The sequence below is a fragment of the Schistocerca nitens genome, chromosome 9 (assembly GCF_023898315.1).
Source record: "Schistocerca nitens isolate TAMUIC-IGC-003100 chromosome 9, iqSchNite1.1, whole genome shotgun sequence".
Classification (NCBI taxonomy): domain Eukaryota; kingdom Metazoa; phylum Arthropoda; class Insecta; order Orthoptera; family Acrididae; genus Schistocerca; species Schistocerca nitens.
This window is the reverse complement of record NC_064622.1, coordinates 442,491,832-442,504,587: the sequence shown is the minus strand read 5'-3', so window position 1 is coordinate 442,504,587 and position 12,756 is coordinate 442,491,832. Positions and strand designations below refer to the sequence as shown.

Below are 12,756 nucleotides of genomic sequence, written 5' to 3'. Positions count from 1 at the left end.
TGCTTAAGTACTGATTTTTATGGGTAAACCATTTTCGTTCTGTTGTTGAAGATGTTCTTGTGAACTTTAGAACTGTCTCCCTTGATTAACAGAAGGGGAAATGTTGAGAAATGAACAACATAGGATTTAGTTATTTGTTTATTTTAACTACCATGCTCATGTTACTAACTTGTTGCAAAAGCAAGGAAGTTTACATAGTTCACAAAATGACATTTCAATGACACCACTCTGTAATCTGGTGTACATAATACTTAACAGATACAGTGACATAGTTATAATACAAAACATTAAAAGACATAACATTTTCACAGGAGCAAATAATAATTAAAAACTTATGAGAGCTGAAACATTGTAGCAGTGTGCTGTACACAATCTATAGGTACACCATATCTAGTATGTACAAAACTTCATTGTAGATATAAGTTACAAATTGACTGCAGCACATAACTCCAGCTCACTCTGATAGGTGCTGAGGAAGGAGTACTGCAGGGGGTCAGAGATTACAGAGCTCAGGTAAGCAACCAACTGATCCTATCTAGCTGGCCTCATCCTTTTCACTGGATTTGTAACGGTTGATGAATCAACTGGATCTCGTCGTTCAGTACCAATTCTCTTTCCTTTGTGGAGCACAGGGACAGGTACAGTACTATCAACAAAATTAGCACTTGCCAGATCTGTCCTCTCTTTTTCAGTTTCCACTGGCCCCATTTCACCATCACTATCCGCATAACTTACAAGTGGACGTGCCACCATTATCTCCGCTTCCGATTCCATATGCTGCTGTAGTCGCTGCAATTTTGGTGGTGTCTGAGGTGAGCCAGCAGCTTCCTTCTCATCATCAGCACTGTTATCTTGTTCATTAGGATTGTCGCAGCTGTCACTGTTCTGCAATAACAATAGAATCAATATTATGTAGTGGCAACATTGCAATTAAGCTAGTTCTCTATTCAATAGTAGCTTCTGTGCTAAACAATTTTCTAATATAACACAAATAAGTACAAAAGAATGTTGACAGGGATTCCTTCTTTGTGAATGATGTGGAGTTAGGCAGTCCATCTGAATTCAGGATAAGAGAATGTGAAACCAGAGTTTAATGACTTGATGGTTATATCAATAGACATTAGCAATGTGGGCCAGAGAGACTGTAAAGGAAAGAAGGAAGATTAGGGTTTAATGTCCCATCATCAACATGGTCATCTGAGAGGAAGCACAAGGTATAAGTGGGAGAGAAAATTGGCCGAAAGTGGAAGGTAAGACAACAAAGATGAGGAAGAAAGCTTATACGAAGATAGTAACTGTTCTCAAAAGAACAGGTACCATTGGTGACTGTGCAGCTTCTCTAGCATAAATGATAGACAATTGAAACCATCAGCTGCTGACAGGTGTTGTTGATATACCTCAATGGGGACAGCTGAAAATGTGTGCCCTGACCAGGACTCTAACCCGGGATCTCCTGCTTACATGGCAGATGCTCTATGCATCTGAGCCACTGAGGACACAGATGAATAGCGCAACTGTAGGGACTTATCCTTTGCACGCTTCCCGTGAGATCCACATTCCCAACTGTACACAATCTACATACGTAATTTACCTAATAGATATTTTCCCATTACTCGCGCACGCTAAGGTGACGATCCCCGTAAGAGTTCGGGCAACCTGTGCGCTTTCACACAGACGGAGGTAAATGGCTGGGTTGCCCGAACTCTTACAGGAATCGTCACCTTAGTGTGCGCGAGTAATGAGTGGATGGGCAAATGTCTATTACGTACATTACATGTGTCCTCGGTGGCTCAGATGGATAGAGCATCTGCCACGTAAGCAGGTGATCGCGAGTTCGAGTCACGGTCAGGGCATACATTTTCAGCTGTCCCCACCGAGGTATATCAACGACACCTGTCGGCAGCTGAGGGTTTCAATTGTTTTATCACTTCGCTTATATGAAGACTTTAAATAAAAGGCTAGCTTTTTTTTCTGAATCCCTGGGGACAAATATTTTTTCCTTAAATAAGAGTTTAGCTCCAGTGCGCTAATTACAAGTCCCATAATCAGAATGTCTAGGTTATTAGTCAACTGAGTGGCACTTTTTAATCACTGACAGAGGATTTGGTCCTAGGAAATCCTAAAATACATTTTATATTTGACAAAATAATTTAATTGGATTGATAAAAAAATCTGCTCATACCAAGCAGCTGCAGAACACTTACTCAAAAGAAAGTTATAATTAGGCAAGCTTTTGGAGCCAGTGTCTCTCCCTCTTCAGGGAGAAGGGTCAAAGGGGAAGGAAGAGGGATGAAGAAAAGGGACTGAAAAGGGGTAGATTTCGGGAAAGTCACCCAGAACCGCGGGTCGGACGGACTGAGAAGGAAAGACAGACTGTTGGGGACTGCATCAGATGAGATTTGAAAACCTGAGAGCTTAAAGGTAGCAGGCAGGGTAATATGCAAGACAGAGATTACTGCTTAAACATTGTGCATGAGTTAATAAGAGTGAAAAGCTAAGTGCACTGTACGTAACAGAGGTGGGAGGGGGGACAGTGAAAACTAGACGGGTAAGACAATGAAAGCTGTAGGAAACTAAAACAAGGTGAAGGGTTTCCACCTGTGGAGTTACGAGAAACTGGTGTCTGGAAGAAGAATCCAGATATCGTATATGGTGTAACAGGCACCATGGCCACAACTGTCATGTTGTAGAGCATGCTCCACCAGTGTTCACCCTCTGCCTATGACAATTCATCTTCATTGATAATATGGTAGTAGCGATGCCAATGTAAAAGGCTGAACCGTGTTTACATAACAGTTGGTATATGATGTGTTGTTTCACAGGCCGCTCTCCCTTTGATAACTGGCAAAACATATACTATCAAAGCAACCTGTGAAACGACACTTCATATACCAGCCGTTATGTAAACACTGTTCGGCCTTCTATATCAGCATGACTACCAGCAAATTACCAATTAGGATGAATGGGTGTAGGCAGAGGGTGTATACTGACAACATGCAATATCCTGTTGCAGAGCATGCTCTACAACATGACAATCGCAACCTCTGCACCTGTTTCACTGCACATGCCATCTGGACTCTTCCCCCAGACATCAGTTTCTCAGAACTCCGCAGGTGTGAACCAGCACAACAATATGTCCTTGGGTTCACACCACCCACCTGGCCTCAATTTACGTTACTTTCTTCCGTCTCAGGATTTCTTCACTGTAACTACTCTTTGCTTCACTCTCTTTTAGTTTTCTACATCTTTCATTGTCTTTCTCATTTATTTTTCATCACCCCCTCCCACCTCTGTTTCATACTATGCATTTAGCTTTTCACTCTTATTAACTCTTGCGTGGTATTTAAGCAGTAATCTCTGTCTACATATTACCCTGTCTTCCACCTTTTAGCTCTCAGGTTTTCAAATCTCGTCTGATGCAGTCTCGAACAATCAGTCTTTCCTCCTCACTCCGTATGGTATATCTCTCTCCTGATCCACAGTTCTGGGTGACTTTCCCCAAATCTACCCCTTTTCCTAGACTTCTCCAGTCCTTTTCCTTCACCCCTCTTTCTACACCTTCAACCCTTTTGTCTGAGAAAGGAGCCACTGGCTCTGAAAGCTTGCCTAATTATAACTTTCTTTTGAGTGTGTGTTCTGCCGCCACTTTGTGAGTAGATTTTTTTGTCTATCGAATTAAATTATTTTGTAAAATTCATTTTAGTACCACACTCTTTCCATTAACTCAGTATGCATTTATTTTTTAAAATCACATGTCAAATCACTACCAGGGGTCTCATCTCAAAAGGCAGCATCCAAAATTAAGAACAAATTGTTTATATTCAGGAATTGTTTTATTCAGCTAATGGTGTAGATAAATAAAAGTTGTAAGCTGCAGTTCCCTCTTTACTCCCAGTATAAAATATCGACAAGAGTTGTCGCTGTACCGGTAGGTTTGAATAACATGCAAGTATTACAGAGATGTTTTGGGCACTCAAATGTGAATCCTAGGATAGAATGCGTCATTCTTTTTGAAGAACAGAAAACTGTTGAATAAATTTAGAGAACCTCAACATTGTTTTTGAGGAACACTGTTGAGTAAATTTAGTGGAATGACATTCAAAGCTGACTGCAGAGCAATTCTACTGCAGCCAGCATACATTTTGCATGAAGACCTGGAATATCAAGATACAAGAAATTAGGGATCGTACAGACACACCCAGGCGGAAATATTTCCCTCACTCTATTTGCGAGTGGAACAGGAAAGGAAATGACTAGACTTGTAGTGGTACATACAGGGTACCCTCTGCCACAAACTGTACGGTGGCTTGTGGAATCTGTATGGATGTAGATATTGGCTAACACTAACTCATCTACACTAAATGAGAAAAAAGGCTTTTAAACAGCTGTAGCAAAACTCAGTGCAGCTGAACCATCCTCTTCAACCTCTTCTTGTTGTTTCTATATTAAACTTTTAATATTTATCAGGAAAAAGTACATCATCAATGTTCATCTTCCTCCATCTGCACCTTTCATCTCACATCTAAGCTTCTTAGAAACTACATAGACATTTCAATAGGCACCCAGACACTGCTTTTAAAATCACAGCTGCACCGTAGTGTTTTTATATCACCCGAGGGTTTAAAATTTTCCAATTGGTGATGGTGGCAACATTTCATTGGTTTCATTGTTATCAGAGCAAGGCCACTGTTTGTTCTTTTATCATCATCATCATCATCATCATCATCATCATCATCATCATCATCTCCTCTCCGTCCTCGAACAGAATACGCCTATGTTTTTTTAAGGAAATAAGTTAGAGAAGAACCCATTCTTTAACGGCATTCAAAACTTAATTCTTCAGCTTCTCCCAGTGTACTTCATGATACAATAGTTGGCAGGTGAACACCAGGATATCAGTTTCAAACACGCACAATATATCAACAAGCGACCACGTTGCCATTTGCGGGGGTGGTGGTGGGGGCTGGTGTGGTGCTTTTATTTCTCTCCCTCCATTTGATCTGCCATTCTCAGTTTACGACCACCCACCTCCTCTGCTACCCCGGAAGTCAGTCTGTTGTTGAGTATCACATTCCCCTTCTTAATCAGACTAATTTTAAGTTCCCAGTCCTTGTTAGGGATGCAGTTGCCCTCATGATTAATCAGCACTTACCTTACTCAAATATCAATTGATTCTTCAATGACAGTCCCAGTAGTTAAGACATCTGTGCCAGAAAGTTAGTATGGCCATAATGCATTCCATGTTATTCTGATAGGCAATGTTCTGTAGCCGCAGACTTGTTAGGTTGTTGCAATCTTGGAGGAGGAGGTTCAAATGGCTCTAAGCACTATGGGACTTAACATCTGAGGTCAGTCTCCTAGACTTAGAACTCCTGAAATCTAACTAACCTAAGGACATCACACGTCCATGCCCGAGGCAGGATTCGAACCTGCAACTGCAGCAGCAGCAGCTCGGTTCCGGACTGAAGCGCCTAGAACCGCAAAGCCACAGTGGCTGGCGGAGGAGGAGGAGATTAGTATTTAACGTCCTGCCGACAACGAGATGATTAGAGACAGGGCACAAGATTGGATTAAGGAAAGATGGAGAAGAAAAGCTGTTGTGCTTCTCAGTTTCCACCAGTTCTACGTTGGATGTACCGTGTAGGGCTCTCCACATTTGCTACTCCTTGTACTACTAGTTCTGGAATACCCTCCTCAGATGTTCAGTTCTCTTTGTTGAAGAGGATGCAAGCCCTATGTACCAAAGTTTTGAGCACACCATTCTTCTGTGCTGAGTGGCAGCAGCTGTCCGCATGTAAGTAAAGCTCTAACAGCACTGGAATTTCCCAGATGGTATAATACGTAAAATAAAGGAAAGGAAAACACTCATCTGCAGCTGACAGAAGTGTAATGCATAAAAATGCCCAACAAGAAAAAGATTCACACTATCTTACAAGCTCTTGCTATTTCTCTAGCACATTCACATACACAGACACCCAAACACACACTTATGTGGCCACAGGGAGACTGACTGTTGATTATCCATTTTTGAGAGAAGTTGCCAGGGTAGCTGGAGGGAGTGAAGAAGAGTGTGAAACAGGTCTTTCAAAAGATTACTCCAAATGCTGAATATATAAGCAAATCCATGGTGCTGCGATGTGTATTCACATGGTACCAACCTATGCCAACTTATTTATGGGGCATATGGAGTAAAGCTTTCTACCCACTCAACACCTAATACCCCAATTACATTTTCAATTTCAATATCTCAATTAGCAGCAAAGAAAATGTTTGCTCTTTCCAAATATCTAGTCCAAAATTTGCTTTGGTTGGCTCCTTTCAACTGAACAAGTGAATTTCCTCATAAACTCCACATCTGAAGTGGCTCCATAAATACATCTGTTCATATCAACCATCACCTCCATTCTGACAGCTGTCACCCATTCCAGGTCAAAATGACACTACCTTACAGCCTCACTACCCGCAAAAGCCAAATCTGCAATGGAAAGCAGGAGTTGTTGAATTATACTGATAACCTTATCTGAGCCTTTATTTACAGACAGTATCCTATTCAGCTCATCCATAAAAAGATATGTGCCATCTCCTCCTCCGACACCAATAAACCTGTTAACGTGCCTACAACCAGCACTCCTCTGATAGATCAGCAAATCTGGCCTTGGTAAAGCTCAACTATATCTTTCGCCAGGGCTTTGACTACCTCTCGTCATGAGGGATGACATCTACCCATATCACCCAGAGCCCCCCCCCCCCCCCCCCCCCCCCAGAATACTCCATGGTCACACTCACTCTCTTTCTCCTCCTCCCTTCCTGCCCTTTTCCACCCCATACCTTTCTCACCCCCCTGTCTCCCTCCAACTCCACCTTCATCTTCCCTCTCACTCTGTGTGCTTTATATGCTCCTTCCCCTGAACTCCTTTCATTTTGCTGTGCAGGCACTGAGTCTTCTTTCGAAAGACCTCCCTCTCACTATCCTGCAACCCAGCCCGCCTCATGCCTACTTTTCCTGTCCATTCCCCATTTGCACCTACCCTGGCAACTGCTCTCAATAATCAACAGTCTTGCCATGGCCCCTGGTGTGTGTATTTGTGTACCTGAAAATATATGGGGCTCAACTCATTTTTCTAGTGTGCACTTTAGCCCAATGTGCCATCCGCTCTTCTTTTCGCCGGAACACGCAGCAAGGCATGTTACTCCAACCACTTAATCACCATTGTAAGACCGGTGTTCTGATGTATGGAATGAGTTGAATGAGGAAGTTATTAGACTTTTTTTTTTATTTTTTTTTTATTATTTTGGTTTTAGGGCGCAAAACTGCTAAGGTCATTAGCGCCCGGTCCGTGACTGAGGAAAGAATAAAAACTGAAAATTGAAAACAGCAAAAATGGGAACGAAACTCAAAAAATTGGACACTAAAAGCAGAAACAAGGCTTAAAATTCCACTACAGAGAGGGGTTGATGGTCCCCGATAAAACTTCAAATGACTGGCGTCATTTCACTGTCACTAATAAACTGGAGAACGCGGTCGGCTGAGCGCGTGTCATCTGCTAAAATCGACGATAGATCAGGCGATAGCTGTAGACGGGAGCGTAACGGATGAAAATAGGGGCATTCAATTAAAAGGTGTCGTACCGTCCACAGCTGAGAGCAGTGGGGACAGAGTGGGGGAGGATCGCCGCTTAAAAGATGTCGATGGCTAAAAAGACAGTGCCCTATCCGGAGTCTAGCTAAAATTACCTCCTCCCGACGACGCGTTCTGGAGGAAGAGGTCCAAGCGCAAGGAAGGGCTTTCACTTCCCGCAATTTATTGCGGGGAAGTGTTGACCAATGCGCATGCCATAAATGAGCAACTTTGCGACATAAACCGCTCCGTAGATCGGTGAAGGGAAGCGACTGAATAGCTGGCCGAGGAAGAGAAACTGCAGCCTTGGCTGCTATATCAGCCGCCTCATTCCCACAGATACCAGCGTGTCCCGGGAGCCAGAGGAACGCCACCGAGACGCCCCCCAGGTGGAGCAAGCGCAGACAGTCCTGAATCCGGTGGACCAGAGGGTGCACAGGGTAAAGAGCTTGGAGACTGAGGAGAGAGCTGAGAGAATCTGAGCAGATTACGTACTGTATCCGCTGATGGCGGCGGATGTAGTGGACAGCTTGGAGAACAGCGAAAAGCTCCGCAGTATAAACCGAACACTGGTCGGGAAGCCGAAAGTTATTTGGGGCGTCGCCAACAATATAGGCACTCCCTACACCCAACGATGTTTTCGAGCCGTCGGTGTAAATAAATGTGGCGTCCATCATTTGTGCACATAGAGCAGCAAATGCCCGACGATAAACAAGTGAAGGTGTACCATCCTTGGGAAATTGACAAAGATCACGGAGCAGACAGATCCGGGGACGGAGCCAAGGCGGTGCTGTACCCCAAGTTGTCAAGAAGGTTTTAGGAAAGCGGAAGGAAAGAGAATGGAGCAGTTGACGGAAGCGGACTCCCGGGGGTAGTAGGGAGGAGGAGCGGCCTGCATACCCTACATCAAAGGAGGCGTCGAAAAAAGGGTCATGGGCTGGATTAGCAGGCATGGAAGACAGATGGCTAGCATAACGGCTCAGAAGGACCGCTCGCCGATTGGACAGCGGAGGTTCAGCAGTCTCGGCATAAAGGCTTTCCACAGGGCTAGTGTAAAAAGCTCCAGACGCTAAACGCAATCCACGGTGGTGGATAGAGTCGAGACGCCGAAGAATAGACGGCCGAGCAGAGGAGTAGACTATGCTTCCATAGTCCAATTTCGAGCGCACTAAGGCACGATAGAGGCGGAGAAGGACCACTCGGTCCGCTCCCCAGGAGGTACCATTCAGGACACGGAGGGTGTTGAGCGTTCGCAGACAGCGAGCCGAAAGACAGGAAACGTGGGAGGACCAGCACAGTTTTCTGTCAAACATAAGACCCAAGAATTTAGTGACGTCTGAAAACGGAAGGTTGACAGGACCTAGATGTAAGGAGGGCGGAAGAAACTCCTTACGTCGCCAAAAATTAATACAAACGGTCTTACTGGGAGAAAAACGGAAGCCGGTTTCGAGGCTCCAAGAGTGGAGGCGATCGAGACATCCTTGAAGACGTCGTTCAACAAGGCTGGTCCGTTGAGAGCTGTAGTAGATCGCAAAATCGTCCACAAAGAGGGAGCCCGAGACGTCAGGAAGGAGACAATCCATAATTGGATTTATAGCGATGGCAAACAGTACAACACTCAGCACGGAGCCCTGGGGTACCCCGTTTTCTTGAGAGAAAGTACGGGAGAGAGTAGTGTTCACCCGCACCCGAAATGTTCGCTCTGCCATAAATTCGCGAAGAAAAAGGGGCAGCCGGCCTCGAAAGCCCCAAGAGAACAGTGTGCGGAGGATGCCTGTCCTCCAACAGGTATCGTATGCTCTCTCCAGATCAAAAAATATTGCTACCGTTTGGCGTTTCCGGAGAAAATTGTTCATGATATAAGTGGAGAGAGCAACAAGATGGTCAACTGCAGAGCGATGCTTTCGGAATCCGCATTGGGCAGGTGTTAAAAGACTGCGTGATTCCAGCCACCAAGCTAAACGGTAATTCACCATACGCTCCAAAATCTTACAGACACTACTCGTGAGAGAAATGGGGCGATAGCTAGAGGGGAGATGTTTGTCCTTTCCAGGTTTCGGAATGGGAACGACGATAGCTTCCCGCCATCGTCTGGGAAAGGTACTGTCGGTCCAAATTCGATTATAAAGGCGAAGGAGGTAACGCAGACTATGGGTTGATAAATGCAGCAACATTTGGACATGGATACCATCCGGTCCTGGGGCGGAGGAGCGAGAAGAAGAGAGGGCATGTTGGAGTTCCCGCATGGAGAAAACAGTATTGTAGCTTTCGCGATTTTGAGAGGAGAAAGCAAGAGGTCGCACTTCCGCTGCACGTTTCTTCGGGAGAAACGCTGGCGGGTAATTTGAAGAGCTCGAAATCTCAGCAAAGTGCTGACCCAATGAGTTAGAAATTGCGACAGGGTCCACTAAGGTATCATGCGCGACAGTGAGCCCAGAGACCGGGGAGAAACTAGGCGCGCCTGAGAACCGTCGAAGCCGACTCCAAACTTCCGAGGAGGGAGTGAAGGTGTTAAATGAGCTAATAAAGAATTGCCAGCTTGCCTTCTTGCTATCGCGGATGACGCGACGGCATCGCGCACGGAGTTGCTTATAGCGGATACAGTTTGCCAAAGTAGGATGGTGACGGAAAATGCGAAGAGCACGTCGCCGCTCACGGATTGCGTCACGGCATGCCTCGTTCCACCAAGGAACTGGGGGGCGCCGGGGCAATTCGGAGGTGCGTGGTATTGAACGTTCCGCAGCGGTAAGAATAACGTCGGTAATATGTGTGACCTCATCGTCGACGCTGGGAAAGCGACGGTCATCGAATGTCGCTAGAGACGGCTTGGGCAAACTTCCAACGTCGCGGGCGCATATATGGCAGTTGAGGCTGCAGCCTAAGGACACATGGAAAGTGGTCACTCGAGTGTGTATCATCAGGGCGAACCATTCGAAGCGCCGAGCTAGCGGAACAGTACCGATCGCAAGGTCCAAATGAGAGAAATTTGTCGTGGAGGCAGACAAAAACGTGGGGATCCCAGTGTTGAGGCAAACTAGATCCGCTTGGTGGAAGACGTCTAGCAATAGGGAGCCACGTGGACAAGGATGTGGAGATCCCCAAAGCGGGTGGTGGGCATTGAAGTCCCCAACCAGCAAATAGGGGGGTGGAAGCTGACCAAGAAGATGAAGGAGATCAGCTCGTGCCATTGGTGTGGACGATGGAATGTATACAGTACAAAGAGAGAACGTGTATCCAGAAAGGGAAAGACGGACGGCGACAGCTTGGAAGGAACTGTCTAAGGGGATTGGATGATAATGGAGAGTATCATGGAGAAGAATCATGAGTCCTCCATGTGCTGGAGTGCCTTCCCCAGAGGGGAGGTCATATCGGACGGACTGAAAATGAGGGAGAATAAAGCGGTCATTAGGACGCAGCTTTGTTTCCTGAAGACAGAAGATGACCGGCGAGTAGGATCGTAAGAGGATCGACAATTCATCCCGATTGGCTCGAATGCCGCGGATATTCCAGTGGATAATGGACATAGGGTGAACAGAAAATGGAGGAATGTGACCAAGGGTGCTGTCAACTCAACGACTGCTCAGAGCTTGCGACCGACAGCATGGAATGGCATTCAGCCGAAGGCAGAAGATCCTGATCCATAGGCTGGTCAGGAGCAGCTCCTGCCACCAGCGATCGGCCGGTTGACCGGCCACCAGCAGTGCGCCTCGGCGACACAGAAGACGGCCGAGGGCGATTTCCGCCAGGTGGCGCTGTGGATGGGACACGCCTTGGCGGAGAAGGAGAGGAACTGGGTTTCTTTGTAGCCTTCTTGGAAGTATGAGGTTTAGAGGAAGGAGGAACCGATGGTGGTGAAGTTGCCGTACGTAAAAACTCTTCACGAGTATGCTCTTTCTTGGAAGACTTGGTGTCGGACTTTTGGGCTCGAGATTTAGTAGAACCCGACGAAGAGTGAGCCATAGAGTGGGCAGGCGAAAGTGGTGAAGTTGAACGGGCGATCTTTGCGCTGGCCGATCTGACGACCGTGGCACTAAAGGTGAGGTCGCAAGTTTGCGTGGCCGCCTCCTTTGTTGGCCGAGGAGTAGCAAGGACAGTGCTGTATTTGCCTGTCTGAGGCACGGTGGGCTGTCGACTGGCGAATAATTTTCGAGCAGCAAAGGTCGACACCTTTTCCTTCACTCTTATTTCCTGGATGAGCTTTTCGTCCTTAAAAACTTGGCAATCTCGAGAGGATGCAGCGTGGTCACCCATACAGTTGATACAGCGAGGGGATGGAGGTGGACAAGCACCCTCATGGGCATCCCTGCCACACGTAACACATTTGGCCGGATTAGAACAGGACTGGCTGGTGTGATTGAAGCGCTGGCACCGATAGCAACGCGTAGGGTTTGGGACGTAAGGACGAACGGAAATTATCTCATAGCCGGCTTTGATTTTCGATGGGAGTTGCACTTTGTCAAATGTCAAAAACACAGTGCGGGTTGGAATGATCTTCGTGTCAACCCTTTTCATAACCCTATGAACAGCCGTTACGCCCTGGTCTGACAGGTAGTGCTGAATTTCTTCGTCAGACAGTCCATCGAGGGAGCGTGTATAAACGACTCCACGCGAGGAATTTAAGGTACGGTGCGGTTCCACCCGGACAGGGAAAGTGTGTAGTAGTGAGGTACGCAGCAATTTTTGTGCCTGGAGGGCACTGTGTGTTTCTAGCAACAGGGTGCCATTCCGTAATCTGGAACAAGACTTTACAGGACCTGCAATTGCGTCGACACCTTTCTGAATAATGAAAGGGTTGACCGTGGAGAAGTCGTGACCTTCATCAGACCGAGAAACAACAAGGAACTGTGGCAACGATGGAAGAACTGACTGTGGTTGAGACTCAGTGAACTTACGTTTGTGAGCAGACATAGTGGAAGGTGAGGAAACCATTGCGGAAGAATCCCCCATGATTACCGGCGTCTCCGATGGCGCGCTCCTCCCTTGTGGGGGCCCTCTCTGAGGGCACTCCCGCCTTAGGTGATTGTTCACACCTCAGGTCACACCTCCCGACAAACGGACGGAGGGACCAATCGGCACTTTCGGAAGGTATCAGCTCGGGTAATCACCCCTCCCTGGGCCTGGCCGTTACCAGGGGGTAC

The 12,756-nt window shown here is 46.4% G+C and overlaps 1 protein-coding gene across 1 annotated transcript in view; it reads right to left on the bottom strand.

The window, feature by feature from the left end:
• Positions 1 to 125: 125 nt before the first annotated feature.
• Positions 126 to 12,756, bottom strand: part of LOC126204306 (histone-lysine N-methyltransferase 2D-like) — a 338,750-nt gene continuing 326,119 nt past the window's right edge. The window contains exon 23 of the mRNA XM_049938692.1: positions 126 to 885. Coding sequence (XP_049794649.1) covers positions 532 to 885 — 354 coding nt within the window. The 3' untranslated portion in view covers positions 126 to 531. The remainder of the gene's footprint in view (positions 886 to 12,756) is intronic.